The 27,711-nt window shown below is 48.7% G+C and overlaps 1 protein-coding gene across 1 annotated transcript in view; it reads left to right on the forward strand.

The window, feature by feature from the left end:
- Nucleotides 1–27,711, forward strand: part of Arhgef18 (Rho/Rac guanine nucleotide exchange factor 18) — a 92,709-nt gene that overhangs the window by 1,313 nt on the left and 63,685 nt on the right. The window contains exons 2-10 of the mRNA XM_020175650.2: nt 12,867–12,991; nt 20,676–20,929; nt 21,909–22,059; nt 23,430–23,544; nt 24,157–24,214; nt 24,545–24,589; nt 25,528–25,605; nt 26,809–26,911; nt 27,069–27,210. Of these exons, the coding sequence (XP_020031239.2) occupies nt 12,977–12,991; nt 20,676–20,929; nt 21,909–22,059; nt 23,430–23,544; nt 24,157–24,214; nt 24,545–24,589; nt 25,528–25,605; nt 26,809–26,911; nt 27,069–27,210 (961 nt within the window). The 5' untranslated portion in view covers nt 12,867–12,976. The remainder of the gene's footprint in view (nt 1–12,866; nt 12,992–20,675; nt 20,930–21,908; nt 22,060–23,429; nt 23,545–24,156; nt 24,215–24,544; nt 24,590–25,527; nt 25,606–26,808; nt 26,912–27,068; nt 27,211–27,711) is intronic.

The following is a 27,711-nucleotide window of genomic DNA, read 5'->3' on the forward strand; positions in this document are numbered from 1 at the left end:
AATTTGGAGGCAAAGCTGGGACCAGGAAAGATGGAGGTGGTGAGTTAGTTGAACTTGGAGCAGAGTTCAAATGCTGTACCCAGTGGGCTGATTCTCCAAGGCCTGATCACCTCAGTTCTGAGGAAAGGGCTTGACATCCAAGGGAGGTCACAAAGAGTGTAGTCTCCACCATTGCCACCTTTGAGCTCCCTCCTTGTGACTACGAGTCATCTGAGAGGGCTTCCTGGAAAAGGCAGCCTTGTCCTGGGGTCTTGAAGGCCAATACAGTTTTGGGAAGAGAAATTTTTTCTTTGTGTTCTCGAGGTGCTGGGTATTGAACTCAGGGCCTTGCACATGCTAGACAAGCAAGCACTCTACCCTTGGGCTACACCCCTAGCCCAGGAGCCAGGAAAATTTTGATTGCAAACCCCTCGAAGTGTCTGGTGTGGGACAGCTCTCTATTTCCTAACTTGTCCTAATTTGACACAGGGCTAGACACTGTGCTTGCTTGATCCTATTGTTATCAATGACATCATGACTACGTCAGAGAGTTGTGAGCTCAAATCCCAGCTACTCTGCCGCTGTGAGGCCTTGGGAAAGTGACTTAACCTCTCTGGGCTTGCATTGGCTCATTTGTAAAAGAATCCTTATGAGGTTGTACATGTGAGATCATATTGCCTGGCAGCTCAGAAAACACTGTCAACCCCGCCTTTTCCTTTACACTGTGTTTGTTTTTGTGACAAAGCCTTCCTTCCTGGGCCATCGCCACCCACGAAATGTGTGTCAGAAACTCTGCTTGCTGTACTTCAAAAAAAAAAGATGGTCCCCAATGTCTCAGCCAGTTCCACAGTCCCCCTTGTCCAAGGTTTTTCTTTCTCCTGGTTTCATTTATCCACTGTCATCCTCTGCCTAAAAATCGTATGTACCACAAGATATTTTGAAACAGACCACAATTCACATAACTTTGACTTCAGTCTATTCTGGTCATTGTTTTAATAAACTATTGTTGTTGATCTGTGCCTAATTTATAAATTGAACTTTATTGTAGGAGAGCAAATATAGGGGGGACGAGCTTGCCTTATTTGTAGATTTATTGCATATGGTTTTGACCAAGTGTGGTTAAAAAATAATAAAAAACAAAAACAATCAAAAGAAATTTCAAAACCAAGCATTTTTAATCCCCGTGTGTGCATCCCCCAGCTGGGAATGCAGAGAAGCTGTCGGTCTGTCCTGCGTTTTTATGGGTGGTATTTAAACCCCTGTGTGTTCTGCTGACTATTTCCCTGGCATTCGTGTGGTAAAAATCTGCCTCCCGAAAAGCAGATGGTGCCCACAAAGCAAAAGTTGAACGCTCTGGTGACCCTCCCAAGCCAAAAACGGACACAATGTATTTAGTTTCAATGATAAAATGAAAATTTTAGATTTGTTGAAAGGGGCGTGGTTTCTTTTTTCTTTTTCTTCTCTTATTTTATAATTTTTACATTTATTTACACGTGTATTCATTGTTTGGGTCACAGGAAAAATAAATCAAGCATCCATACTATTAGAGATAAAGACCATGAGATAAGAGCTAGTCTTTGGGGAGCAGTATTAATGGATACAGCAGTAATTTCTGTGACTGTAAGATAGTCTAACCTGTTCCGTTTCAAGCTGCAAGTGTTCAAACCTACTTCCCTACAGTCTAGGTAAATCTGAGTCATTTTAGAGTACTGAATGAGCTCTATGCATCCTGAGCACATATGGCTTTTCCCTCCATGGCAGTCACTGTATCCTTGGGTGGCTTCTTCAAGATCTGATCTCTATTTTTATTTTTTTGGTAGGACCGGGATTTGAACTCATGGCTTTGCACTTGCAAAGCAGGCATTGTACTGCTTGAGCCACTCCTCCAGTCCATTTTGCTCTGGTTATTTTGGAGATGGGGTCTTGAGAACAATTTGCCTGGGTTGGCCTCAAAGAGTGATCCTCCTTATCTTAGCCTCCCAAGTAGCTAGGACTACAGGTGTGAGAACCCACGCCCAGCTAAGATCTGATCTCTAAATGAAGACAGGAACCACCTTCTTTGGCCCTACTTGAACCTGGTGTTCCTTGAGAGAGGTGGGATTTTAGCAGCCAAAACCTTGGACCACAGCCATGGGTCCACATGGGAAGAGGCTTTGGGCCCTACTCATCCCTCCCAAGGAGAAGCAGTCAGATTGAAGGCAAGAGAGGCCAGGGAGAGACCTCAGAAGTCCATGGAGGCCAGACCAGATTGGAGTCAGGAGGGTACAGATGGAGAAAAAAGACCAGGGACAAGACATGGGGACTGTTTGTTGGCAGGAGAGTGGGATGAGGTGCACTTCAGGTTGGGGGGAGGAGGACAGTGATCCCAGGACAGGCTGCGGTTTTGGCTTGAATTCTGGGGACAGATATCGGGATGGGGGGGCGTTCCAGGTGGTCCCAGTTTATGGTGTTTGGACTTAGTGATTTCTCTTTCAACTTATGATGGCGCAGAAGCACATGGAGTACAGCCACGCAGCTTCCCACTTCCAGGACAGTGTTTAATAAATCACATGAGCTGTTCAGCACTTCACTATGAAATGGGCTTTGTGGGGGGTGGGTTTGGCCAGCTGCAGGCTGGTGTGAGGGTGCTGAGTGTGTTGAAGGCTCATGACTGTCCTAAGGCAGAGCTAGGATTTGGGGTCACAGGTGTGCTCCATGCAGTGAAGACACAGGTGTCCATCTTCCGCCTCCAGGGGGCAGCATCTGCATGGACGAACCTGGCTCTCTACTCTCTCTCTCTCTCTCTCTCTCTCTCTCTCTCACACACACACACACACACACACACACACACACACACACACACTCTCACAGAGTATTTCAGAGACTTTCAAAAACCACCCAGATACTCAGGGCTGGGGGCATAAATCAATGATAGAGCACTTGTTTAATATGTCAAGGTCCTGGGTTCCATCCCCAGCACAGCAAAAATAAATAAATAAATAGATAAATAAATAAGTAGATAGATAACTAAGTAAGTAAAATATTACTGTATTTAAAAGAGGGTGTGGAGTGTGGCTTAGAGGTACAGCCTTCTCTAGCATGTGTGAAGCTCTGGGTTCCATCCTCAATACCATGAAACAAAGAAATAAATACCACTTTCTTTTTTATTAAGCCAGGTATAGTGGTACATGCCTATAATCCCAGCATTTGGGAGGCTGAAGCAGGAGGATCATGCATGTGATGTCAGCCTGGGCTATAGAGTAAGACCCTGTCTCAAAAAAAAACCCAACCAACAAACAGAAAAGTCACCTGAGTACTCAAATATATCTCCCTAGCTCGATAGACAACTTAGAATTCCAGACCTAAACACACACTCACAAAACCCAAAAATCTGTACTTTGTACATTGATTGTTATATCAATGCACTATCAACCCACAGAGACAATGACCTGTGCACATACAAGCACACACTCAGACACACAGACACAGACAGACACAGCACACAGGCACTTCTCAGGATCCAGGCTGTACTTGTCCAACCAGGGTGAGCAGCGCCTTAGGCCTGGGAGATGCTGAGGGCTTGGGTCCCCCAACCTGGGGTCCCTGACCCCTCTACCCCCAGCCCTCCTCTCCCAGCCCCAGCTCCCATCAGGGAGGCATCTGGCAAGCTGGTGCAGTCTCCGCCCTGTTGCTGGCAGCCAGGTCCTGGCAGGGATCCCCAGCCCAGCTCTCGCTCCCTGGCCCTCTCGTGCATGAGGCCCCATGGCTGATGCAGCACTCAACCACTCCTGGCCAGCTCTCTCCAAGCTGTGGCTGAAGCGGTGGGCTTTCAAGAGAGGTAAGAGGACAGGCGGTGGCCAGCGGGCACTGTGTCCTGGACAGGGGCCCCTACACAGCCTGCCCAGTACCCTCACCCCCCCACCCCAGTGCCTTTTCTCAGCTGGAACACAGACTTGGCCTGAGCCAAACCCAAATTCTGTGACCCCCTAATTTCCCAGAGCACCATGGACCCTCACCGATGTTGGGGCTCCCTCTGTCTCAAGGCTTTGTGGGGAGCTTGCCTTGTGACTTGCTGGGAGTCCCTTGTACCTTTGGACCCTGGACACTCAGGCTCAGGGTAGCAGCCTTTTGAAGGGGGAGATGAGAAATTCTTGGGCCTGCATATTTCTCTCTCTATCATGCACACAAACACACACATACACCATTATCTAGTCTCCACCCCCAGACCCAGGGCCTCAGTTTACCTCTACAGAACTAGAGAAATATTTTTATTATGTCCTCCAAGGTTTGGGTGAACTGCGTTTGCAACATCTCTTCTTCATCAATTTCAGGAGGCGTTTAGCCCCTGAAGATAACCAGATGATATGGGGGGCGAGGGGAGCAGTGAGGAACAGTGGAATGGGAGCTGGCAAAACCCCATTGCGTGCCTCTGCTCACTCACTCATGCCCCTACTAGTCAAACCAGTTTCATTGCTCAGGTTCAACCCATCCTGGCCACCAAGGCCTGCCTGAACAGTTTTTGTTCAAGGTAGCATAAGTTTCCATGAAGATTCATAGCTCCTTCAACCTACCGACTCTCCTTGAAGGCACTGTGCTGGGGTCAAAGAGCAGGTGGAAGGGACTAGGGCTGGAGAATGCCTGTGTCCTGGGAACTGGGATGCAATAGAATAACAGTCGCAATGATGGAAGTTACTGCCACCTAGCAAATTTCCATGAAGTTGGGCTTAGAGATGTTGAGTGACTTGCTGAAGGTCACACAGTATATATGCATAAGAGGAGCTGGCTTTTTACGTCAGTTCTGTTCTAGGGCTGTCTTTGTGGTAGGTAACAAAGCTGGTGATGTGCAGAGCCAAAGCACCCGGGGAGGGTAACTTGAATCCATCCATGGACAGCAATCTTGGAGAGTTAGCTGATCACTAAGGTGTCCGTCTGTGATCTGGCCCTGCATAAGATCTGTCTCATTCCTGGCCACTCAGCCCACCCTGTCTTCCTTCCCAGACAGGTTGAGCTTGTGATTTACAGGCCGGCAGGTGGGGGAGTGAGCTAAAGTGATTCTTACACCCTTTTATGGCTGCTACTGTGGGGGCTGGTGGAGGAGGAGGACCCTGCCTGGGACCTGAACCCAGTCTGCTTCTTAGAGAGAAACAAGGACATGAGAGTGGGGGGACTGTCCCCAGCTGAGTCCCTTTCCCTGCTCAGCTGGCTTTATGCCCTTCAAGTGACTCCCCAACAGCATCCTTGTAAACAGGGAAGAATGGCCTCTTGGTCTCTCTCTGAGGCTCTGTAGCCAGCTGGCTGAGCTTCCAACAGGACTTCCTGTGGAAATAGTGGTGTTAGACCCAGGGAGGCAGGCAAGGCTTGGGAGGGGAGGGTGAGACCTGAATGAGGTTCCTGCAGCTGCTCCAGTTACCAATTCTGGAGTTACCCCTTCTGCATTTACTCCCCCAATAAGAGCATATGTAATGAGTACATTCTGTTCTGTGTCTCACTTTGGTTTCCTTCCTACTGGACTTCTCTGCCCCAATTCTTCCCTGCTCTTTGTGCCTCTCTCCCCACAACCCCACAGAATCCTGAATGCGATGCATCTCAGCTTCTGGACACTGTCACATTACTTTTCCATCCACCTGTCTACCCATCCATCCACCCACCCAGCCCACTATTCATATATTACACAGCTAGCCAACTAGCCAAGCATTTACCCATACATCCACCCAACAATTCATCCACCCATCCATCTATCTACCCATCTAGCCAGCCAACCAATCCATGCATCCATCCACCCATCCACCTATCTACCCAACTGACCAGTCAACCAATCCATGCACCCATCCACCCATCCACCCGTCCATCTACCCATCCATTCATCCATCCATCCATCTATCTACCCAATTGACCAGTCAACCAAGAGTCCATACACCCACCCATCCATCCATCCAAACCATCCACCTATCTATCCATCCACAATCCACCCACCCACCCATTCGTCTACCCATCCATCTACCCATCCATCCATCCATTCAAGCAGTCAGTCAACTATTCAACCAGCTAGAGAAACAGTTATCCATTCACCCTTTCCTCCATCTATTCATCTACCCAACTAACCAGCAAGCCAGCCAACCTGGGATTAGACCTGGGGAGGCAAACAAGGCTTGGGAGAGGAGAGTGAGACCTGAGTAAGGTTCCTCAGCCACTCTAGTTAGCTGTTCTATCCAGTCAGCCAGATGTCCATCCACTTAACTCTCCAACCATCCATCCATTCTTCTATCTATCCCTCCATCCCTCCACCCATTCATCCAACCATCCATCCATTCTTCTATCTGTCCCTCCACCCCTCCACCCATTCGTCCAACCGTCCATCCCTCCATCCATTTATCCACCATCCATCCATTCATCAGCACACTTGTGGACACTAACCCTGTGCCCAGCCCAATACAGCACAGGATGGCCTGAGGATTGAGAGCCCTTGCTTTGAATTCAGAAATACCTGGGTTCAAATCCCAGTTCTGCCTTGTACTTGTCTTGTGTGACCTTGATAAAATCCATGTACCTCTAAACCCTCTAATTCCCCCATAAAAGGTGAGGACTCACAGGGTTGTTGTGCAGATAGAAGAATAAAAGTTACACGGTGAGCTTAGCACTTGGCTAGGTATATAGGAAGTGATCAATACATGTAAGATTGTACTCGGGGATGTAACTATGGGTTGGAAACAGTTCCACCCTCAGAGACCTCATGCTCTGGAGCAAGGGTCAGCAAACATTTCCTGTAAAAGGCTAGAAGGTAAGTATTTTTGGCTCTACAGTCCATATCATCTCTGACACTGCCATTGTCATGTGACAATAGCCATAGATGATCCATACATGAATCTCCATGGCTGTGTGCCAATAAAACTTTTTTTGTAAAATCAGGCAGGGAGCTGAATTTGGCCTATGGGCCATAGTTTGCAGAGCCCTGGTCTAGTAAAGGGTAAGTAAAGTAATTATAACACAGAACATTGTGTAGATAAAAGAGTGTAGAGCCATCCTAAGTCCTCTGGCTTAGAACTGGAGGCATAACTCAAGTGGGAGAGTGTCTGCTTTGCAAGTGAGAAGCCCTGAGTTCAAATCTTAGTCCCATCAAAGTCCTTTAGCTAAAACTGTGGAGGATTTGAGCAAGCTCTCAGTTTCCAGGCAGGAAGGATAGGAAAGACAGTGAGAAGAGAAGAGAAAATGGTGAGTTGGGAGCTCATATATGTCACAGGAGCAAAGGGCTAAGAGTGTCATTCTAAGGGGATTCATCCTGCTAGGAGTTCATGGGGCAGTGAGAAGCAAAAGGAGAGTGACCACTAGAGTGTCATGCCAGGAAGACACACCAGCTGCAGACATCAGTGACAACTAACAGAGATCAGACTATGATGTTGGGATCAGGGATCAGCCTATAACCTAAGGATCAGGGCTCAGACTATGACCTAGGGACCAGGGTTTAGCCTATGACAGTAGATGAGGACTCAGTCTATGACATCAGATAAGAGCTTATAACATGACACCAGGATTTTGTTCAGTCTATGACAGTAAGATTGAAGATCAGTCTATGTTACCAGATCAGGCCTTAGTCTATAACACTAGGATTGAGGCTCATTCTATGACACCAAGAGCTATAGTTTGTAAGTACAGCAATAATGAAGGGCCAAAATTAAGACACTGACATGGTAAAGAAAAGGACGTAAAGTAATAGTGGAGGTGCTGGTGTCCTGAGCGGTGATGAAGAGGTGAGACTAGTCTCTACTCAATGGGAGGATGGTTCAGTCACACTGATAGAGGATGCAGGGTGTGGAGGGAAGCAATGGCTTTGTTCTCAACTATGTGAGGTTGGAGTGTGTGGAGGAATATCAGGCAATGATGATCAGAGGCTATTGGAGACAAAATCTGGAGCTTGGGAGAGAGTCCATCCCCAATATCCAAGCTTGACATGTGGCATAAGGATCAGGGTCCAGTCTGTGTCTGGGATCAGGATCAGTGTGTGATCAGACTTGGGTTCAACTTATGGCACCAAGATAAGAACTCAGTGTATGACACCAGGATTGAGACTTAGTCTATGACATGGTCGTAGCAGGGTGAAATGCAGTATAAGATAGCAAGATCATGGCTTAATGTATGTTACCAGGATGGGGGCTTAGTCTATGATACCAGAATGGGGCTCAATGTGTGACACTAGGATTGGGGCTCAGTCCATGACATGGGATCAGTGCTCAACATGAAGGCAGGATGAGTCACAGTCTATGGCCCCAAGATCATGGCTCAGTCTATGACAACAGGATGGAGGCTTAGTCTATGATACCAGGTTGGGGCTCAGACTATGACACTAGGATGGGGGCTTAGTCTATGTCATGGGGTCATTACTCAACCTGACAGCAGGATGAGGCATAGGCATAGTCTATGATATCAAGATCATGGCTCAGTCTATTACACCAGGATCAAGGCTCAGTCCTGTGCCACCAGGATTGGGGTTCAGCCTATCACATGAGATCAGTGCTCAACTTGAAAGCAGAATGAGGCACAGTCTATGTGGCTCAGAATATGACACCAGAATGGGGGTTCAGTCTATGACACTAAGATCAGTGCTGAACCTGACAGCAGGGTGATCCACAGTCAATAACACCAAGATTCTGGCTCAGTCTATGACACCAGGATGGGGTCTTAGTTTATGATGCCAGGATCACGGTTCAGTCTGTGAAACCAGGATCAGAATTGATTCTGTCATTAGGTCAAGTTCAGCTTGTTCCTGGGTGAGAAGTTTCCATATAAAACTAAATTCATCCCTAATCTTCCACCTTTAGCTTTTGGACCCCAGACTTTCAGGAGTCAGGGCAGGAGGTCCTGTCTTTGTCCCTGCAGGCTGAGGTGAGCTTAGCCCTCCTCAAAGCCCCTGCCCAATAGAGCAGGCAGACCCTGCAGCCTCTTCTGCTTCCACAAGGGGATCATCCCTCCCTACCCCCAAGCTCCCAGCAGCCGGCCCTACACCTGGCTTTCCTCCTCCTTCCCAGCCTGCTTGTTTGAGCCTCGATTTCCCTGAGTTATACACACCTCCTTGACTTTAGGGAGGAGAGGAGGGCAGATGTGAGGCTTAATGAAAATAGAAGAACAGATTCCTTCAACTAGCCAGGGATGGAACCTTAAGCCAGGCAACAGTGGCTCAAACCTATAATCCCAGATACTTTGCAGGTTGAGATTGGGAGGATCACGGTTTGAAGCCTGGACAAGAAGTTAACGAGCCTCCATCTCAGCCAATAGCTGGGCGTGGTGGAGCCTAGCTATGTAGGAGGCTGTCACCCCAAGCTGTATGGAAGGCTGAGATCAGGAGGATCCAGTTTCAGAACAGCCTGGTGCAGGGGGGGGAAGCTCTTGAGACTCCATCTCAACAGAAAAAGCAGGGAGTGGTGGCCCATGCCTGACATCCCAGCTACTGTGGGAAGCTTAAAATAGGAGGATGTGGTCCAGGCTGGCCTGGACAAAAAATAAGACCCTATCTCAAAAACAAAAAGTACAAAAAGGGCTGAAGGTGTGACTCAAATGGTAAAGCACCTGATTAGCAAGTGCAAAGCCCTGAGTTCAAATCCCAGTACCACCAAAAATTAAAACTTCTTATTCTCAAAATTTACAAGTCAATGGCTTTTAGTATATTTGCAGAGTTGTGTAATCGTAGCCAACTTTAGAATACTTTAATCACCTCAAATAGAAATCAACACCTCATAGCTATCACCTCATAATTCTGCATTTTTCTCCAGCCCCTGGCTACCACGAATCTACTTTCAGTCTCTATAGATCCACCTGTCTTGAACATTTCCTATAAGTGGAATGTGTTGCTCAGCTTTCTGTCACTGTGACAAAATACCTGAGAAAATCAGCTCATGGTTTTGGAAGTTTCAGTCCACATTCGCTTGGCTCTGTTGTTTCTGGGCTGTGATGGGGCAGAACATCATGGCGGGGAGCCTGTGGTGGAACAGAACAGCTCACCTCATGGTGACAGGGAAACAGAAAGAAAGACGGGGAAGGGCTGCACAGCGTCCAGTGACCTATGTCTTCCAAGTTGGCCCCGCCTCCTAGCACTTCCACCACCTCCCAACAGCCCATTAAGCCATGAATTCATTAATGGATTAATCCACTCATAAAATTCACTCACCTCCCAAAGTCCCCAGCTCAACACTGCTGCACGGGGACCATATCTTCAACACATGTGCTTTTAGGGGGACATTTAGGATTCAAACTACAGCATGGAAATAAGTAATACATGGGTTTGGGGGACTGGTTGCTTTGACTTAACATGTCTGCAAGGTTCATCCACGTTTTAGCTTGGGCAGAATTTTATTCCTTTTTATGGCTGCATAAAATTTCATTGTATGGCTATACCACGTTTTGTATGTCCACACTGATGGACATTTTGGTTGTTTCCATCTTTTGCTTATTGTGGATAATGCTGCTGTGAACAGTTGTGCACAAATTTTGGGGTGTGTGGTTGATTTCCATTCGTTGAGGCAGTAACTTAGGAATGGAATTTCGGGGTCATATGCTAACTCTGCTCTTAACTTTTTGAAACTGCCAGACTGTTTTTCTAATCTCCTTGTTCTTTTTGTATGCATGCATAAGTGCACATGACTCTTTTTTCCCTTCATCTATTTATAAAGTGTGTTTATTTCCACTTTGGCTATTTTCTGCTGGTCTAGTTATCTCCCAGAGGCCCCAGCAATTTTGCATTCATATTTTTATACCCTTTTTCTCAAAGAAGACCCCCCAAACTGTATACTCTTCAAGTTCCCAAAACTTTGGACAATGGTTATACATACACAGCTGGGAGGAAAGAGAGAATGTGAAGTGGGTACAGATAGCTCTGTCCCATCCCCCCTCTTGACTCACCTCCCACTGGGATAAGGAGAATCTCTATCTTGTCCCCTCTCTGCTAGCTATGATTGTTATATGCAGGAAGACCACACAATGTATCCCCCCAAACTGGGAGTGTGAAACCCAGGATACTGCAGAAAAATATTCTCACTCAGCAACACAAACTTAAGACAGTCCCCAGCAACCTGGAAAATGAGGTCACCGAGCCACAGGGAAGCCAAGGTATAGAGTGAAGAGGAACCCAGCTTGACATTTCCAAAGGTGTCTGCCACTCCCCACCTCTATCTCTACCCCACCTCAGGCATATACTGCATATTCATATTCCTATGAACATGTTAGTCCATGTCTACATGTGTCTCCATCATCAGTCTGTTCTCTCTCCTCCACATTCACCCTCGTCCTGAGCCTCCAGACAATCTTCATCCATACATCCATCCATCCATCCATCCATCCATCCATCCATCCATCCATCCACCTTCCTGTCTATCTATTTACCCATCCATCTAGCTGTACATGCATACATCCTTCTGTTAAACCTCCAATCATTCATTCATCCATCCATCCACCCACCCTTCTATCCATCTCCATTCTCTCATCCTTCATTCCACCCATTCACACACCCATCCATGCATCCTCTTGGTTTCAGCAGGGCCCAGGGTGTGTTGGACAGGGAGTGCAAGGAGTCCAGCTATCAAGGCAATGAAACAATGCTCAGGAGAGGCACAGTGGCCTATGGAAGGTGGGGGCAGACAGAGATTTGTGTAGGAAGTGGATTGAGGTCTTTGTGCACATGGTATTAGAGTTGGAATGGAGGAGGATCTCAGGCAGCAGGTCCTTCAAACAGGGACAAGACTAAAAGGCAGAACTTGGGACACAGCCAGGGTTAGACCAAGAGATCAGCATTCATATAAACTCCCTTAGAACTCAACTAGGCAGGGGGTGCCTTTGCTGGCTGCAGTGTGGAGACTGGGGAATAAGCAGAAAAGGACTCTGCCCAACACCTAGGATCAAGCCAGAACACCTGCCCTCCTGGAAGGCAAGAATGGTGGCTAAGAATAACCAAGTATCCAGGCTAATGCACGCCACATGGTACACCCCTTTGCCCTTGCCAAAGTCCTGAAAGGTGGTCCTTTGTCATACCCACTCCCAGATGAAGAAACTGAGGCTCAGAGAAATGTCTTCTCCAAACACATGCAACCACTCCTGACAGGTCCTGGAAGGAACAATCTGGTGGGTCCCACATTCCTTGTTTTCTCTCCTATATTGTGCTTCCCAGAGGTCCCCAGAATTCTGAAGCCTTTAGGACTCAAAATTCAGAAGCAATATAAGCTAGGGGGAGAGGAAGAAGGAGATTGAAGTCCCACTGTCTGAGACACTCCTGCAAATGTGTGGACCCAAGCCTCCAGTGCTTGCATTGGGTCTATGGATCCATTAGCATCCTCTGCACATGAGCTCTTTTGGCTAAAGCAGAGATGTCATCTCTTGAGCCAATGTCATCTCTTGAGCCAACTTCAACTGACTGGTGATGGCTGCTGGCAAAGGTGTGCTCGGAAAAATACTAAGGGAGAAATAACTCAGCAGAAAAGAGCCTAGTGACTGGCTAGAAATCTGCACCACTGGCTTAGGATGGGGAAGAGGCAGGTGCATACTGGCTTCAAGATCCTTGAAAGGAGCTGGGTGCAGTGGCTTACACCTGTAATCCTAGCTACATAGAAGGCTGAAATTTGGAGGGTTGTCATTTGAGGCCAGCTGGGGTAAATAGTTCACAAGACCTCATCTTCAAAACAACTAGAGCAAAATGAACTAGAGGTGCAGCTCAAGTGATAGAGTGCCTGCTTTGTAAGCATGAAACCCTGAATTCAAATCCCAGTCCTACCAAAAAAAAATCATTGAAATGTCTTTACCAAGACCTCAGCCCCCTCTCCCTATCATCAACCCATTGTCCAGGGCAAGCAGTAGCAGGCTCAGAACTCAGGACCTGGCTTCCCGTGCCCTCCCAGCTTAGCCCTGACACCTCATCCCTCCTTTCTTTGTAGGTTCTGAGCCCAAGCCATGTGTCCAGCCCTTTGACTCTGGAGCTGCAGCCTCAGCCACCAGGAGCAGCCGTGGACCCTGGAGACCTGAGAACCCAGATTTCTTCTCCACCATGGATGATGAGCAGGCAGGTGTCTGGCTGTAGGACAGGCAGGAGCTGATGACAATGGTAGCAGCAAGTACAGTTTGTTTAGCACCTGTGTTTACCAAGCACTTTATTTACATTAGCTCACAGAGCCCTCATCAAGGTGTGGCCAAGTAGTTATCCCGTTTAATGGTGATGAAGATGGATTCTCTCCAGAATAAGAAATGGGAGAGAAGGAAGGAGGGAGGGAGGGAGGGAGAGAGGGAGCAAGGAAGGAAGGAAGGAAGGAAGGAAGGAAAGAAGGAAGGAAGGAAGGAAGGAAGGAAGGAAGGAAGGAAGGAAGGAAGGAAGGAAAAAAGCAAGAAAGAGTAGATGGATAGGTGGATTGATGGACAGTGAATGGATGGGTGGGTAGGTAAATGGATGGATGGATGAATTGACAGATGAGTACATGGATGGAAAGAAAGAAGGAAGGGAAGAAAGATTGACGGATGATTTGATGGATAGATAGATGGGGTAGATGGATAGATGAAAGTATGAATGGATGGATTGACAGGTGGATAGATGGATGGCTAGGGTAGATGAGGAGTGGATGGATATATGGGTTGATAGAAGAATGGATGGATGGATGGGAGGATGGATAGATGAATGGATGGACAAGCAGAGAAAAGACAGAAGAAAAGAAGGAAGGAAAGAAGGAACTAGTTAAAACCAAATGCACCATAGAAAGGTGAGCTGATGTACCAAAGTTCCTGTAGTGAATGAGTCAAGATTCAAACCCAGCCTGACCCCCCACCTTGCCCTCTGCCCTCACACTTTCTCTAAGTGCTTGTCTTGGGAACCTAAGGATGAGGACAGGCCCTGGCTCCAGTCTCCAAGGGAAGACCATGAACGCTTGGGGTCCCTGGATAGAGTCAGGGGATGGTTCATGTCAGGTTCTATGCTGTTAGGCTAGAGCTGGGGCTGAGTCTTGGCAAAGGTTCTTATGACAACCTCCAGCCTGCCTTGTGGGGTGAGGATGAGGCTGCTAGGAGAGTAATCCTGAGAGGGAAGGGACTGAGGAGTGATCTGAACACAGTGCTGACACAGTACTGCCAAGGTCAGCGGTAGCCATATGGTGCAAGTTGGCTCGCCATGGAGAAGATTCTGATGGACTTGAACTGAGATGGTGTCTTGGTCCACTTTTCATTACTGTAACAAAATACCAAAGGCAGGGTACTTTATAAAGAACTCATGAATTTAGAGGCTGAAAATCCAAGGTTGGGCAGCCCCCATTGGTTTGATGTCTGGTGAAAGCCTGTATCAGTCAGCTTCTGGTTATGATGATGAATACCTGAGGACACTCACTTATGAAGAGAAAATGTTAATTTGGGCTCTTTGTTCTGGAGGGTTCCATCCAAAATCAAGTGTCCCCACTGATTTGGATCTCTGGCAGTGGAAGTACACCATGGCAGAAGTGGAGAGTAAAGCAAACCATTCATTTCATGAAGTAGAGAGACTGAGGCAGGGTCTCACAATTCCCTATCAGGGCACACCCCAATGTCCTAAAGACCTCTCAGTAGGCCCTGCCTCTTAAAGGCTCCACCACCTCCCAATAGCGCCATCTTGAGGACCAAGTCTTTAACACACGGGCCTTTGGTGATTAACTAGGAAGCCAGAGAGGCTGGGGTCCCCACAGTCCTCTCCAAGGACACATCCACAACTGACCCAAGGACCTCCCATTAATCTCCACCTGTTGAGAGAGCCGCCAAGCTTTGGGACAAGTCATGGCAGATGGCTAAGCCTTTATGCCCCCATATCACTCTGTGATTACAGGTGGGCTGCCTGGGAAGGGATGTGACTCCCAGGCAAGGGACTAAGAGCTGACAGTCCCTTCTACCCAGCATCTGGGATCTGGACCACATTTCACAAGGTCTATGCAACCAGGAGGCAGGACTCATTATGGCTAACCCATATAGGGCATCCACACGTCTGCACCTGTAATTTTGTAGAAGGGAATGCAGAGATTCCATCAGGGAAAGAGTTGGTAGAGTGGTCATGGAGGGACCAGAGGAAGTCACCTTAGGACCAGAGCTGGAGTGTAGGTCTGGGCCCTTCAGGGATCTGGACCACTTCCAATAGGAACCGTGGGGTGAGGACAGCTGTAACAGTCGGTGACATGGTGATAGAGAAATGATAGTCCCTGAAGAAACACCAAGCCTTGCTAACTCCTCCCCACAAATCTCTCCCTCTTCCTCCATCCTTGTCTGTGTCACAGTCACCAGAACTGAGGACCTGGCCATTGTCCTGGAACCCTCTCTCTCCCAGCAGTCACCAAGTCCCATAAACACTGACCCCTGAAGGGCCTCAGTTCTGCCCACATCTCTCCCTGATTCTCCCCCTGCTGTGGCAAAGCCCACCACAGTGGTTCACCAAGGTGCCCTGCCTGGGTGAAGATCCATCCAAACCCATTTCTTCTCTACAACTTGGGTCGTCTTTCTAAAAGCAAATCACAGTTCACTGTCCACCATGCTCTCTACTGCTTTTGGAAACTTCAAGGTCAAATCCTCACTTTGCCCCCCCCACCCATCCCTCACCCTCTGCACCTCCAGCCACAAGGAACATCTGTCAGTTGCTAGAAAGCACTGTGAGTTCTCCAGACCAATGGCTCTAGGTGTCCTATTCTTTGGTTATCAGGAATTTTCTCACCTGCATTCTCTACCTAGTTAACTCTTACTTATTCTTCAGGCTGCCTCCAGGAAGCCCTCCTTGATACCCTGTGGAAAGGGCCAGCTATTCCTCCCTTAGTTCTTCCCCAGACCCTTCCTTGGAACTTTCTGTCATACTTGATTATAAAAGTGGGCTTAATTGTCTACCCTCTCCAGGTCGCCCTGTGGGGACAGGGAAATAAGTGACTCCATTTGGAGCTGTCATGGACTTCTTCAGAGGAAGGGACCTGACTCCTAAAATATAAAATCATGAGAATTGGGCACATTGGTTCATGCCTGTAATCCCAGCAATTTGGGAGACCGAGATCAGAAGGATCACAGTTCAAGGTCTGCCCAGGGGAAAAAGTTAACAAGACCCCCGTCTCAACGAATAAGCTGGGCACAGTGGCACATACCTGTCATACCAGCATAGGTAGGAGAATCACCACAGAAACTGGTCCTGAGCAAAAATTCGAGACCCTACTCAGAAAAATAACTAAAGCAAAAAAGGGCTGGAGGCAAGACTCAAGTGGTAGAGCACCTGCCTACCAAGCTCAGAATTCTGAGTTCAAATCCCAGTATTATCTGCCCCCCAAAAATTACCTGACACATAAAAACAACAATTATCTTCTTCCATTGATCAAGGGGTTGCCATGTGCAAGTTCTGAGCATACACTGCCCAAGCACCACTTCATTTTACCCCTGCAATAATCTATAAGAAGGCAGCAGTAGACTGGCAGAGTGGCTTAAGTGGTAGAGCACCTGCCTAGCAAGGGTGAGGCCCTGATTTCAAACCCCAGTACTGCAAAAAAAAAAAAAAAAAAAAAAAGAGGCAGCAGTATGCCCATTTCAGAGATGAGAAAACTGAGGTTTGGAGGGGTTTAGGGTCTTGTCAGAGGTCAGGCTAAGGTAATAAAAGCCATCACAGAAGTGCAAACATTGGCTGGGGTTTTTTCAAACAAGCAGTACATCTGCCCTCTTTTTTGTGGCATTGGGGTTTGAACTCGGGGCCTCACACTTGCTAGGCAGGCGCTCTACCACTTGATCCACTCTGCCAGTCCTACCATCTGCACTCTTAAGTTGACCATCCCTTATCCAAAATTCTTGGGAACAGAAGTGTTTCTGATTTCGGATGTTTTTCAGATCTGGGAACACTTGTTTCTACATGATGAGATATGGTGGCAGGTGCTCTACCACTTAGGCCACTCCACCAGCCCTTTTGCTTTAGTTTATTTTTTAATGTCGACTCTTGCACTTTTGCTCAGGGCCAGCCTCAGCCCTCAATTCTCCTGCATAGCTGGGATTACAGGCATATACTATCATGCCCTGCTCAAGTTGCTTTTTTACATGGCAAAATGGGACCAGAAAAATAGTTCAAAGTTGCTTCAATGTTAACTTTCTCTAGTAGACAATGAAGTGAATAACTATTTACATTTTTTTAAATAAAAGTGTATTTGTGACTCAGGAGTCGGAGACAGGAAGACTATGAGTTCAAGACTAGTTTGGGCTACATAGCAAAGATGCAGTCTCAAAAAACCTGGGCTGGGGGTAAGGGGGTGATTCAGCAGTGGGGATGGCCTTACCTAGCATGTGCAAGACCCTGGGTTCCATCCTTGCGCACCCCCAAAAAGATGTATCTATGTGCTATCTGAAATTGAATGTGTGCCAGGACCTTCTGAACAATGGGAAATCCTGGGATGGGTTGCCTTGGTGGGAAGAGGGGGCAGCCCATCCCCCAAGGCTCCCAGGTCTGGTAGTGGGTATATTTCATCCTCTGTGGTTGTCAGGGCTGGTGTGTAATGTTTAATCAGATGCCTGGAAAGGCCCCCTCTGGGCTGGGCTCCATCTTTTCTCACCCAGGAAATGAGTTGTTGGACAGGTTGAAGTTTCCAAGCAAAAGACAAGGCTCCTCTCACCCTCCCTCAGTGTACCTGCTGCTACAGGGACAAGCTGTGCCCAGTGCCTCCTCCCCTCGACTCTGGCCTGGCTCCCACCTCTGCCTCCGATGAGGGAGGCTAGATGCCAGGGAAGGAGGAAGGCGGGCCCCTGGCCCAGAGACTGTCCTGACAAGTTTATATTTACAGGAGATGAAAACCAGGGACAAGAGGAAGCCTTGGGGGGCAGTGGCGAGAGAGCTGGGAGTCAGGAGGAGGTCATCCAGGCACCAGGACAGGAATGGAACAACATAGGGGAGAGGCGAGATCCAAGAGGTGGCTGCCACCAAAGATGCAGGAGAACAAATCTGTCCTGGTGGACTCCAGCCTGGGCCAGACTGTGGGTATTTAGAATGACACTGAAGAGGGTGGTGGCATTTTAAAAACTGAAGGAGCAGCTGGGTGCTGGTAGCTCACACCTGTAATCCTAGCTATTCAGGAGGCAGAGATCAGGGGGATTAAGGTTCAAAGCCTGCCCCAGGCAAATAGTTCACAAGAACTTATCTTGACAAAAAAACCATCACAAAAAAGGGCTGGAAGAGTGGCTCAAGTGGCAGAGCACCTGCCTAGCAAGTGTGAGGCCCTGAGTTCAAATCCCAGTGTTGCCAAAAAGAAAAGAAAAGATAAAAAAGAGTAAGAAGAAGTAGAGAAGGAGCCACCAGGGACATCCAAGGGAAACAAGAGCAGTGTCCATATAGGAGAGGTGGGAGAAGATGATGGGCTGAGAAACACAGTGTGACAACAGTGTGACAAGTCCTCATACAATAACACGGAGCTGCCATACGATGCAGCAATGCTACTTCTGGGTATGCCCACAAGAATTGAAAGTAGGGCCAGGCATGGTAGTTCACACCCATAATCCCAGCACTGGATCATGAGTTCAAGGCAAGCCTGGGCTACCTAGTAAGATCTTCTCTTGAAAAAACAAACAAAAAAGAAGTGAAAGCAGGGACACAAGCCATGTTTGTACACGTTCTTAGCAGCACAATCCACAACAAAAATGGCAGAAGCAACCCAAGTATCCATGCATGGGTGAATAACAACACAAATATTCGTATGGCAGATAGAATATTACGCAGCCTTTAAAAGGGAGCATTTTGTCACATGCTACCATGTGGGTGGATCTTGAGGGAATGATGCTTGGTGAAAGAAGTCAGACATGCACTGCAGGACTCAGACGGGAAGTAGGATGGTGGGTGCCAGAGGCTGGGGTGGGGAGGGAGTTAGTGTTGAATGGGGACAGAGCTTCAGTTCTGGAGACAGATGTTGGGGACAGCTGCACAGCCATGCGAGTGTGCTCAATACACTCAATTCTCCACTGAAAATAGTTAAAATGGTAAATCTTATGTGTATTTTGCCACAACAAAAAGGAGGACAAGGCCAAGTCCACAGAGAACAGTGAGGGTGAAGTGCCCTGCAGGTCCCCTGCAGTGCTGCCCCCTGCAGGCCAAATTCCACAGTTGCCCAGGGCCTAGATTTGGGCAGAATATTTTTTCAGCATCAAACTGGAAGTGTCTGAAATCCCCACACCAGGCTAGAGCAGGACCACCCATTCTTCTGGCTGAATCGTCCCAGGGTAGGCTGCGAAACTGAGCAAGTAGAAGTATGAGACAACCAGCTAGATTTGAATTTCAAATGTTGAAATATTCAGATGTGTGTGGTGTGTGGCACTGAGGCTTGAACTCAGGGCCTTGTGCTTGCCAGGCAGGCGCTCTACCACTTGAGCCACTTCACCAGCCCTGTTTTTTTAATGTTGGGTATTTTCTTTACTTTTCTAATTGTTGTGCTGGGTGGGGGTACATTGTAGCATTTACAAAGGTTCTTACAATGTATCAAATATATCACACTTGAGTTCATCCCTTCCATTGCTCTCTTTCATCCCCCCTACCCTGATTCCTGCAACTGTTTCAACAGGTATTATTTTTGCATTTACATACATCTGTACACATTATTTGCACCCTAGTCCCCCTCCTACCTCTTTCCCTGCCACCTCCCCCTCCCACCAGTGCCAACCTCCTCTTCCCAGCAGGACCTGTTCCACCCTCCTGTTCTCTGATGTTGTAGAAGAAAAAACATAAAAGATAAAAAGAGAAGCATGGCATTTTTGATGGTTTGAGATTGAGATAGCTACACAGGGAATTTCCTTGTCTTGTGTTGTTGCCATGCATATGTGTATTGCAACCCCAACTGGTTCATCTATCAGTTCTCTTCACTCCTCCCTAGTCCACTTTCCACAGTGGCCCCAGCCAGTTTAAGATTTCTATATTCATTCCTGTACTGTGAGCATATCTATGTTGGTTTTTTTTCGAGATAGAGTCTTGGTAACTATAATGCCCAGCTGACTTTGGACCACAATCTTCCTGAACTCTGCTTCTTGAATAGCTAGGATTACAGGCTTGAGCCAGACACCTGGCCCTCCACCTCCTCTCCCACCCCCACTTTTAAAAACAATTTAACAGGTTTCATTATTATGATGTGTTTTATGAAGAACTGGAAGGGAGGGGTTCAAAGCCACTCAGATGTTTAAGGAGATGGAAATGCTCATTAGCCTGATTTGGTCATTTTGCCTTGTGTACAGGTATCAGATTATGACAATATGCCCCATGAATATGTACAATTATTTAATGTGTCCATTAAAATTAAAAAGAAGCTGAGTGGATGGGGCAAAGGGGAGTGTGTATATTTTGTAAGATGATCAGACAGAAACAATGAGGTGAGCCAGAGCTGGGCAAGGAAGCAGGGATTGGGCATGGAAGTCCTTTTGGAGAGTGAGGCCTTGAAGGCCCAGGTTAAACAGAGTGCCAGAGGGACAACCCTCCATCCCATCCCCATGCTGTGAGGACAGGGCTGAGCTCAGGTTGGATAGAGAAAGAAAGACAGGGTCTCCTGACTGGAGACAATTCTTCCGCTTCCTCCTCCTCCTTCTTCCCCCCTTCTACTTTCTCCTCTCCTCCTCCTCCTTTTCCTCCTCCTCCTCCTGCTTTTGTTTTTGACACAAGATCTCACTATGTAACCCATGATCCTCTGCCTCCATCCCTCGCGTGCTGGAATTACAGGTGTGCCACCAAGCTCGGCTAATACCTTCTTCTTTTACTGTCCCTACAGGAGGATGATTTTCCAGGACTGCTCAGCGAGAGCTCAGAAGACCTCGGTCTGGACTTGGGGGCCCTCCAGGGCAGCGAGTATCTCCAGGACCTGGGCTTAGGAGAGCCTCCCCACAGCCAGCCTGGAGGAGCTACAGAGAGTGGGACCCCTGTCAAGGAAGCTGGAAGAGACTCCTCCTTCTCCTGCTCAGCAGGGGCCCAGGCCCTGCCTCGCAGCTGGGAGAGGTCACGAAGTTGCTCTGAGGGCTGGCATAGGTCAGCTCTCCACCACTGCCTACCCTCTGTGATGCACCCTCAGGGCAGGGAATGGGTCTGGGAGGCCAGAGCCAGATCCCAGGACACTGTTGTGTTCCTGTGGCCCTAGAGCCACCAGGGGTGTCTGTGCTATCAGAGGCAGCCCAAATGTGCTTGCATGAACACATATGTGCATACACAAACATAGAGCCTTGTGGGGGTGCAAGCTCACACCAACACTGCAGAACACATAGATTCAAACACACACATTTGCCTGTGCACACCAGGTATATACATATGCCCAGCCACAAACTTGCACCCTTGCCCTGTAAGACCCATGAATGTTAGTTAGTCTGTAAGCAGTGTGGTTTGCACACTACCTGCACACATATGCACAAAGCCATAAAATCATTTGTGATCAAAACACAGATATGAACCCAGCATGGTGGTACATGCCTGTAATCCCAGCACTTGGGAGGCAGAGGCAGGAGGATCGTGAGTTCCAGGCTACTCTGGGGCTTTCTAGTGAAAACTTGTCTTTATGAAACACAAGGCTGGTAATGTAACTCAGTGGTGAATCCCTGGCCCAGCACATACAAGGCTCTGGGTTCCATCCCTAACACTGCAGAAACAAAATGAAACAAAACACCACAGCTATGTGCTTTGCTCCTTGCACCCCACACTACCAGCATCAAATAGCAGAGGAGGTGCTTCAGTCACTCTCCCTCCAGTGTCCCTCAACCCCTCCCAAGGCACCCCAAATAGGACTCTAGTCTGTGCCAAAAGGATGGATATGTGATGCAAGTGTGGCTTTGACATCTAACCATGCTCCCCCTATCCCTCCCTGCTGAGGCAGACCCCACTGATATTGGGAGGCCTGGGGCCTGCCCCCCTTCCTTACCTGAGGGGCCTCTTGCAGGTTCCCAGAGTTTCTGAATGCCTGGAGCAGTGATCAGGTGGACAAGATCCACTGAAAATGAATATCCGCCTTCTTCCACAGGCTCAGCTTTGATGCCTCAGCTGTGAAGGAGGGACCCTGTCTCCCTCGAACACTGGCTAGCCTCACTCTAAATCTGTCTGTAGAGGGACTGAAGACCTGGACCCAAGGGTGTCTGACTGGGAGTGGGATCCCTGCAGAACACCCGAGCAAGGTGGGTGTAACCTCTGGGTCCAGAAGTGCAGTGTGTGGGAGGGAGCTCCCTACCCACAGCTCAATTATCATGGCGAGGAAGGATGAGGGGTGAGGTGTAGCCCGTGACTGGGTCATCCAGCTGAGATTCTATCTGGAATAATCTCCCATCACAGGCTGGGAGAGTTATAAAGAAAAGAGTTACCAAGCATGGTGGTACATGTCTATAATCCCAGGTACTCAGGAGGTAGAGATTGGGAGAATCGAGGTTTGAGGCTAGCCCAGGCAAAAAGTGAGACCTAAGCTGAAAAATAACTAAAATAAAAAGATCTAGAGATGTGGTTCAAGTGGTGGAGTACCTGGCTTGCAAGTCCAGGGCCCTGCGTTCAAATCCTAGTACTTCAAGGAAAAAATGTTTATCATGGCTTATTAGTCTGGAGATCAAGGGCTGGTGTCTGGAGACAGGCTTCAGGTAGGCAGAGTTCTGGAGCAGTACAGGAATCACAGGGCAAGAGTGCATGTGTATGCTTTTGATCTCTCTCCCTGTCCCTTCTTATAAAGCCCTCAAGATTCGGTTATGGGGACTCTGCCCTAATGATCTTACCTAATTATAATCACCTCCCAAAAGCCCTACCTCTAAACACCATAGGAGGGCTGACCAAGTGACCTAAGTGGTAGAGAGCCTACCTAACAAGTGTGAAGCCCTGAGTTCAAACCACAGAACTGGAAAAAAAAATTAATAAACACCCTAAGAGGATTAAGTTCCCATCCTCTTAATACCTGAAAATAGGGATTAGACTCCAACACAAGTTTCAGAGGAGCCAAGCCACAGACAAACTTTAACAGCATCCCAGGACTGACAGGGTCTTTCCCAGGGAGGGCAAGTTCCTGTGGCAGGAAAATCTTCACTGCAAATGCAACCAATGGGCTGGGGAAAGTGGGAGGCTGGCCCCTCATCCTGAAGCCCCAGCCAGGCTTGGAAGAACTGTGCCTGGGGTGTAGCCCATGGCAGGAAGGAAGCTGTGTCTGGTGGGGGTGTACAGCTGAGGGGGTTTTTCTGCTGACAGCTAGGAATGTATGCTTGGGGCTGTGGGCTACACCTGGGACATCTTTGCCCATGAACTTGACCCACAGGGGAATTCTTATTCCTTTGGCTTTGAGTCCCAGGACTTCAGCTAACAGCTGGGGGCTCATGGGCCAGGACCTTAGTCCTTGGCTGGAGGGAAGGAGGGGAAGAGGGAGCCCTGACTGAAGCTGGGAACTAGAGCTGGGGTGGGGGAAGTAGGTTGTCCCCAGTTTCTATGGATGTGGTCCTTGCCATGCATGGCTGGGGACTCTCAGCCTGCTGCCAATGCTGTCTCCCAGGCTCAAGGACGTGCTCTTTCCCCACAGGAATCTGGCAGCTCAGAGAAAAGAGGGAGGTCAAGGTCAGTGCCGCTGTCCAGTGATGAGATCAGCTCTCTGGAACTGGCTCCAGGTTTGGAAGTGTCTACTCCACTTGGGCAAGGTAGCCTGGCCTGGGAGTTTCCCTCATTCAAACCAGTTATGTGGGGGTGGGGATGGGATTTCACTGGACTCTGGAAGGGAAAGGGGCTGGTGGAATGGGTGTAGGGTCCCCGGGTAGAATGCTGAGTCCTGCAGGTCCAGGGAGGGAGTCTCTGAGGGGCCCCAAGCCAAGATGTAGCTGCAGCTTTGCAGGGACCTTGCTCCTGCCCTGGGTCTCTGTCTTTTCTCTCTTTCTTTACAGCCCTTTTTGTCTCTGAACCTCTAGCCAAAGAGCTTGCATCTCTCTAGTGTCACTCAAACTTGTTGTCTAAATCCAAATATGCCACTTGGGGGCAGGCCTCTGAACCTCTGTGACTTCCTCTCTAAAAAGGGACAGTAAGTGTGTTTCCTTAGGGTCATTGGGAGAGTTAACTAGGCTCTCTCAGGTCAAGTGCCTAGCACATCACAAGTGGACACCTCCCCTGCTGGACCTCTGTCCTCGTCCCACCTCTCCTTCTTGACCTGAGAGTAGCAGGTCTCACCCAGGCATTCTTAAGTCCTGAAGGGGATTGGGGTGGCCAGTGTAAGGCTGGTCCCTCACCGCTGTGCCCCCTGGGGTGGGGACTTCTTGTAGGCCTAGAATCCCCAGTCTTGAAGTGTCTGGAAAAGGACCAGGTGGAACCGGACCATGTGTGAGTGTCTGCCCCTGTGACAGGGACATCCCCAAGTGGACTGCCTGGGGAGGGGGGGAGCTGGGCAAGGCTGGGAGTGGCCAGTGCAAGAGTAGCATTGCTAGTTCTGATTATGGTCAGCCACCATCTGGTGTAGCTTCCCCATAACCTAGAGTTTCTTTCCACATTATGCTTCCCCCAGGCCCCACGGAAGTGTTCTCTACACAGCGTCAGGATCCCGTTAGGGTCTGCCTCAGGACTCAGGGCTGGTTGGGCAGTCATGGCCCATGTTGGGAAAGGCATATATAACTCCAGGTGACCATGGGCTGTTTTCATTCCCCCCATTTGCAGGCTGATTGTGCAACAGGTGCTGCAAGAACTTCGACAGTATCATGGGTAAGTGGAAGGGAGACAGGTGTGAGGGACAGGTGTGGGGGATGGGCATAACAGTGGGCAGGTATGGGGACCAGGTGTGGGAGAGGACAAATGTGGAGACAGGTTAGAGAAAAGTATGGGATGCACAAATTTGGGGAACAGGTGTTGAGGGACAGAAATGAGAAGACATGTATGGGGATAGGTATGAGAGTGGACAGCTAGGGTATAAAAAAAACTGGGCCAAATGCCAGTGGCTCACACCTATAATTCTAACTGCTTGGGAGGCTAAGATTGGGACAATTGAGGTTCAAGACCAGCCCGGGCAAAAAAGTTTGCAAGACTCCCGTTTCACCTGGGAACAGAAGCTGGGCATGGTGGTGCACACCTGTCATCTCTGCAAGAGTACGAAGCTTAAAATAAGAGAATTGCAGTCCAGGCCAGACTAGGCAAAGAGCAAGACCCCCATCTCCAAAATAACCAGAGCAAAAAGGATTAGAGGTGTGGCTCAAGTACCACAGTACCGGTGGCTCACACCTGTAATCCTAGCTACTTGGGAGGCTAAGATTGGGAGGATGGAGCTTCAACACATCCTGGGCCAGCCTGGGTTGCATAGTGAAACCCTCTCTCAAAACATACTACTACTACTAAATATATATATTTATATGTATGTATGTATATATGAACACAGGGAGAAAAATGGGACAGGATAGGTGGGAGAACAGGGAAGAAGAAAGCTGGCGTTAGTTTGGTGGACGATTGAGCAAATGAGAAAAGGGACCTGTTCACCTGCTAGAGATTCAGCCAAGACATGTTACTGCCCTCTGCTGGAACACTTGTCATGATGTCCCTGTGTGCAACAGGATGGTGGAGACATAGCCCAAAGCCCTGGGAGGGAGGAGGAGCAGGAGAAGGGACAGGCTGGCTGTTGACACAGACATCTGTCTCTTCTGATCCCACAGGGCCCGTCAGCGGGCTCGAATGTCCACCAGCCCTGAAGGAACCCACTCGAGCCTCACCTGGTTTGAGTTCCTTTCTGAGTAAGTACAAAAAGCTGCAGCAGGTGGCCATGGTGGGCCTCTGGCCAAGCCCCCTGAGCATTGACTTCATCCTAAAGAGCAATGGGAGCTGGATGCTGGTGGCTCACACCCGTAATCCTAGCTACTCAGGAAGCAGAGATCAGTAGGATTGTGGTTGAAGCCAGCCCGGGCAAATAGATCAAGAGACACTATCACAGAAAAAGGACTGGAGGAGTGGCTCAGGGTGTAGGTCCTGAGTTCAAGCCCCAGTACTACAAAAAAAAAAAAAAAAAGAGTAACAGGAACTTCAAGAATAAATATCAGTTCTGGGTCCCAGACTCCCTTCCTCTCTCACTCACTCACTCAACAAACATTTATGGGTATTAGATTAGCAAAGTTCCAGGGGCCATGTGAAGTGAAGAAATAGAGTTTCCCTCTAGGAAATCGATTCTGCCAAGGCTGGAAGCATGCATGGCTGGCTTGTTCATCACTGACTTTGTTAATTTTTTTATGGTACTGGGATTTGAACTCAGGGCCTCATGATTGCTAAGTAGGTACTCTACCACCTGAGCCACACCCTCAGCTCTTTTTTTGCTTTAGTTATTTTTCAGGTAGGATCTCTGGGTTTTGCCAGGGGCTGACCCGGACCTCAATTCTCCCACATAGCAGGCACCACCAAGCCCAACTTTTTGTTGAGATGGGGGGGGGGGTCTCAATAACTTTTTACCTGGGCTGGCCTTGAACTTTGACCCTCCCAATCTTTGCCTCCCAAGCAGCTGGAATTATAGGCATGAGTCACCAAACCTGGCTGTCCTTGGTAATATTTATTAAATGACAGACAGTCTTTGGCATGGAGCACTGGTGGGAGGTGTGAAATATAAAAACAGGTGATATCAAGCCTAGTTAGACATGAGGTGGGGGTTGGAAAGTATGAATTAGAGGGAAGGATCAGAGGTGGACCAAACCAATATTTCCAGCCCAGGCTTAAGACCATGTTGCATTTCCCCCTCTACAAACCTAGCCCCTTTGGCTCCCAGCACTGCAAACATCCATGAATGTTTGTTGAGTGAATGAGGGAGGGAGGGAGCTAGAGAAGCAGGGATCACAACAGAATTAAGAGGCCACAGAGACACAGATTCCAGGTGGATTCCAGGTCACCTCATACAGTTTCCTCAGAAAAGCCCGAAGCCCCCTCCTTATCAATCTTATCCCCCCACACATCAGGAGCGAGGACGGTGCCGGCAAGAATGAAAAGAATGACAAGAGCACCAGAGTGAAGCGTAGCCTGAGCTGCCTCCGCAGCCGGGTCACCAGGCAGAAGGAAAAGGTCAGGGGGCTGGGGGTGGCGGACCTCTTCCTTCACCAGCTCCATAGAACGTCCTTGACACAGGAGCTCTGGGATTGAAGCCGAGGCTGAATGCACAGGCCATAAAAGGTCCAGCCCGTGCAGAACGTGTCCTGAATCCCACCTCGGTCCCATACAGGGGAAGAGCCCTGCACATCTCAAGGACAAGGCTCAGGATGCTCGGGAGAGGCGAGAGTGTGTCAGCGGCCACCAACTGCTACGAGAAACCTTCTCGGGCCACTCCAGCTGTCCCCTGTGTGGCAAACCTTTGCTGAGCTCTGGTGAGTCCATGGTCCTGCCTGTCTAGCTATGCCCTGGACAGCAGAGAATCCTTCTAATCACTGCCACTGCCTCCTTTGCAATGTACATCCTCATTCCCTGTCACCCTTGCCCACATTTGTGGGCAGATCTCAGTGGCTCCCTGGAGAGAGCCAGCGATGGGTTGCTTAGGACAGGAGCTCTTTGGTGACCTTGGAACTGGAAAAACTACCTTTGTCATAGCTTTTGCCGCCTCAAAAATCCCCCTGCAGAATCTGACTCAGGCAGGGGATTCATTTGCTTGGGGAGGAGGGGAGACTACTGTGATAAAATACCCTACAGTTCTGGAGGCTGGAAATCCAAGGGAAAAGTATCAACAGGGCCAGGTTCCCTGAAAAGGTGCCAGGGGGACTGAAGGGTGTGGTTCAGTGGTAAAGCACTTGCCCACCATGCCCGGGGTTCAATCCCCAGTCACACACACACACACACACACACACACACACACACACACACACACCCCTACT

This window comes from Castor canadensis, chromosome 14, assembly GCF_047511655.1.
Source record: "Castor canadensis chromosome 14, mCasCan1.hap1v2, whole genome shotgun sequence".
NCBI classification, from domain to species: Eukaryota; Metazoa; Chordata; class Mammalia; order Rodentia; family Castoridae; genus Castor; species Castor canadensis.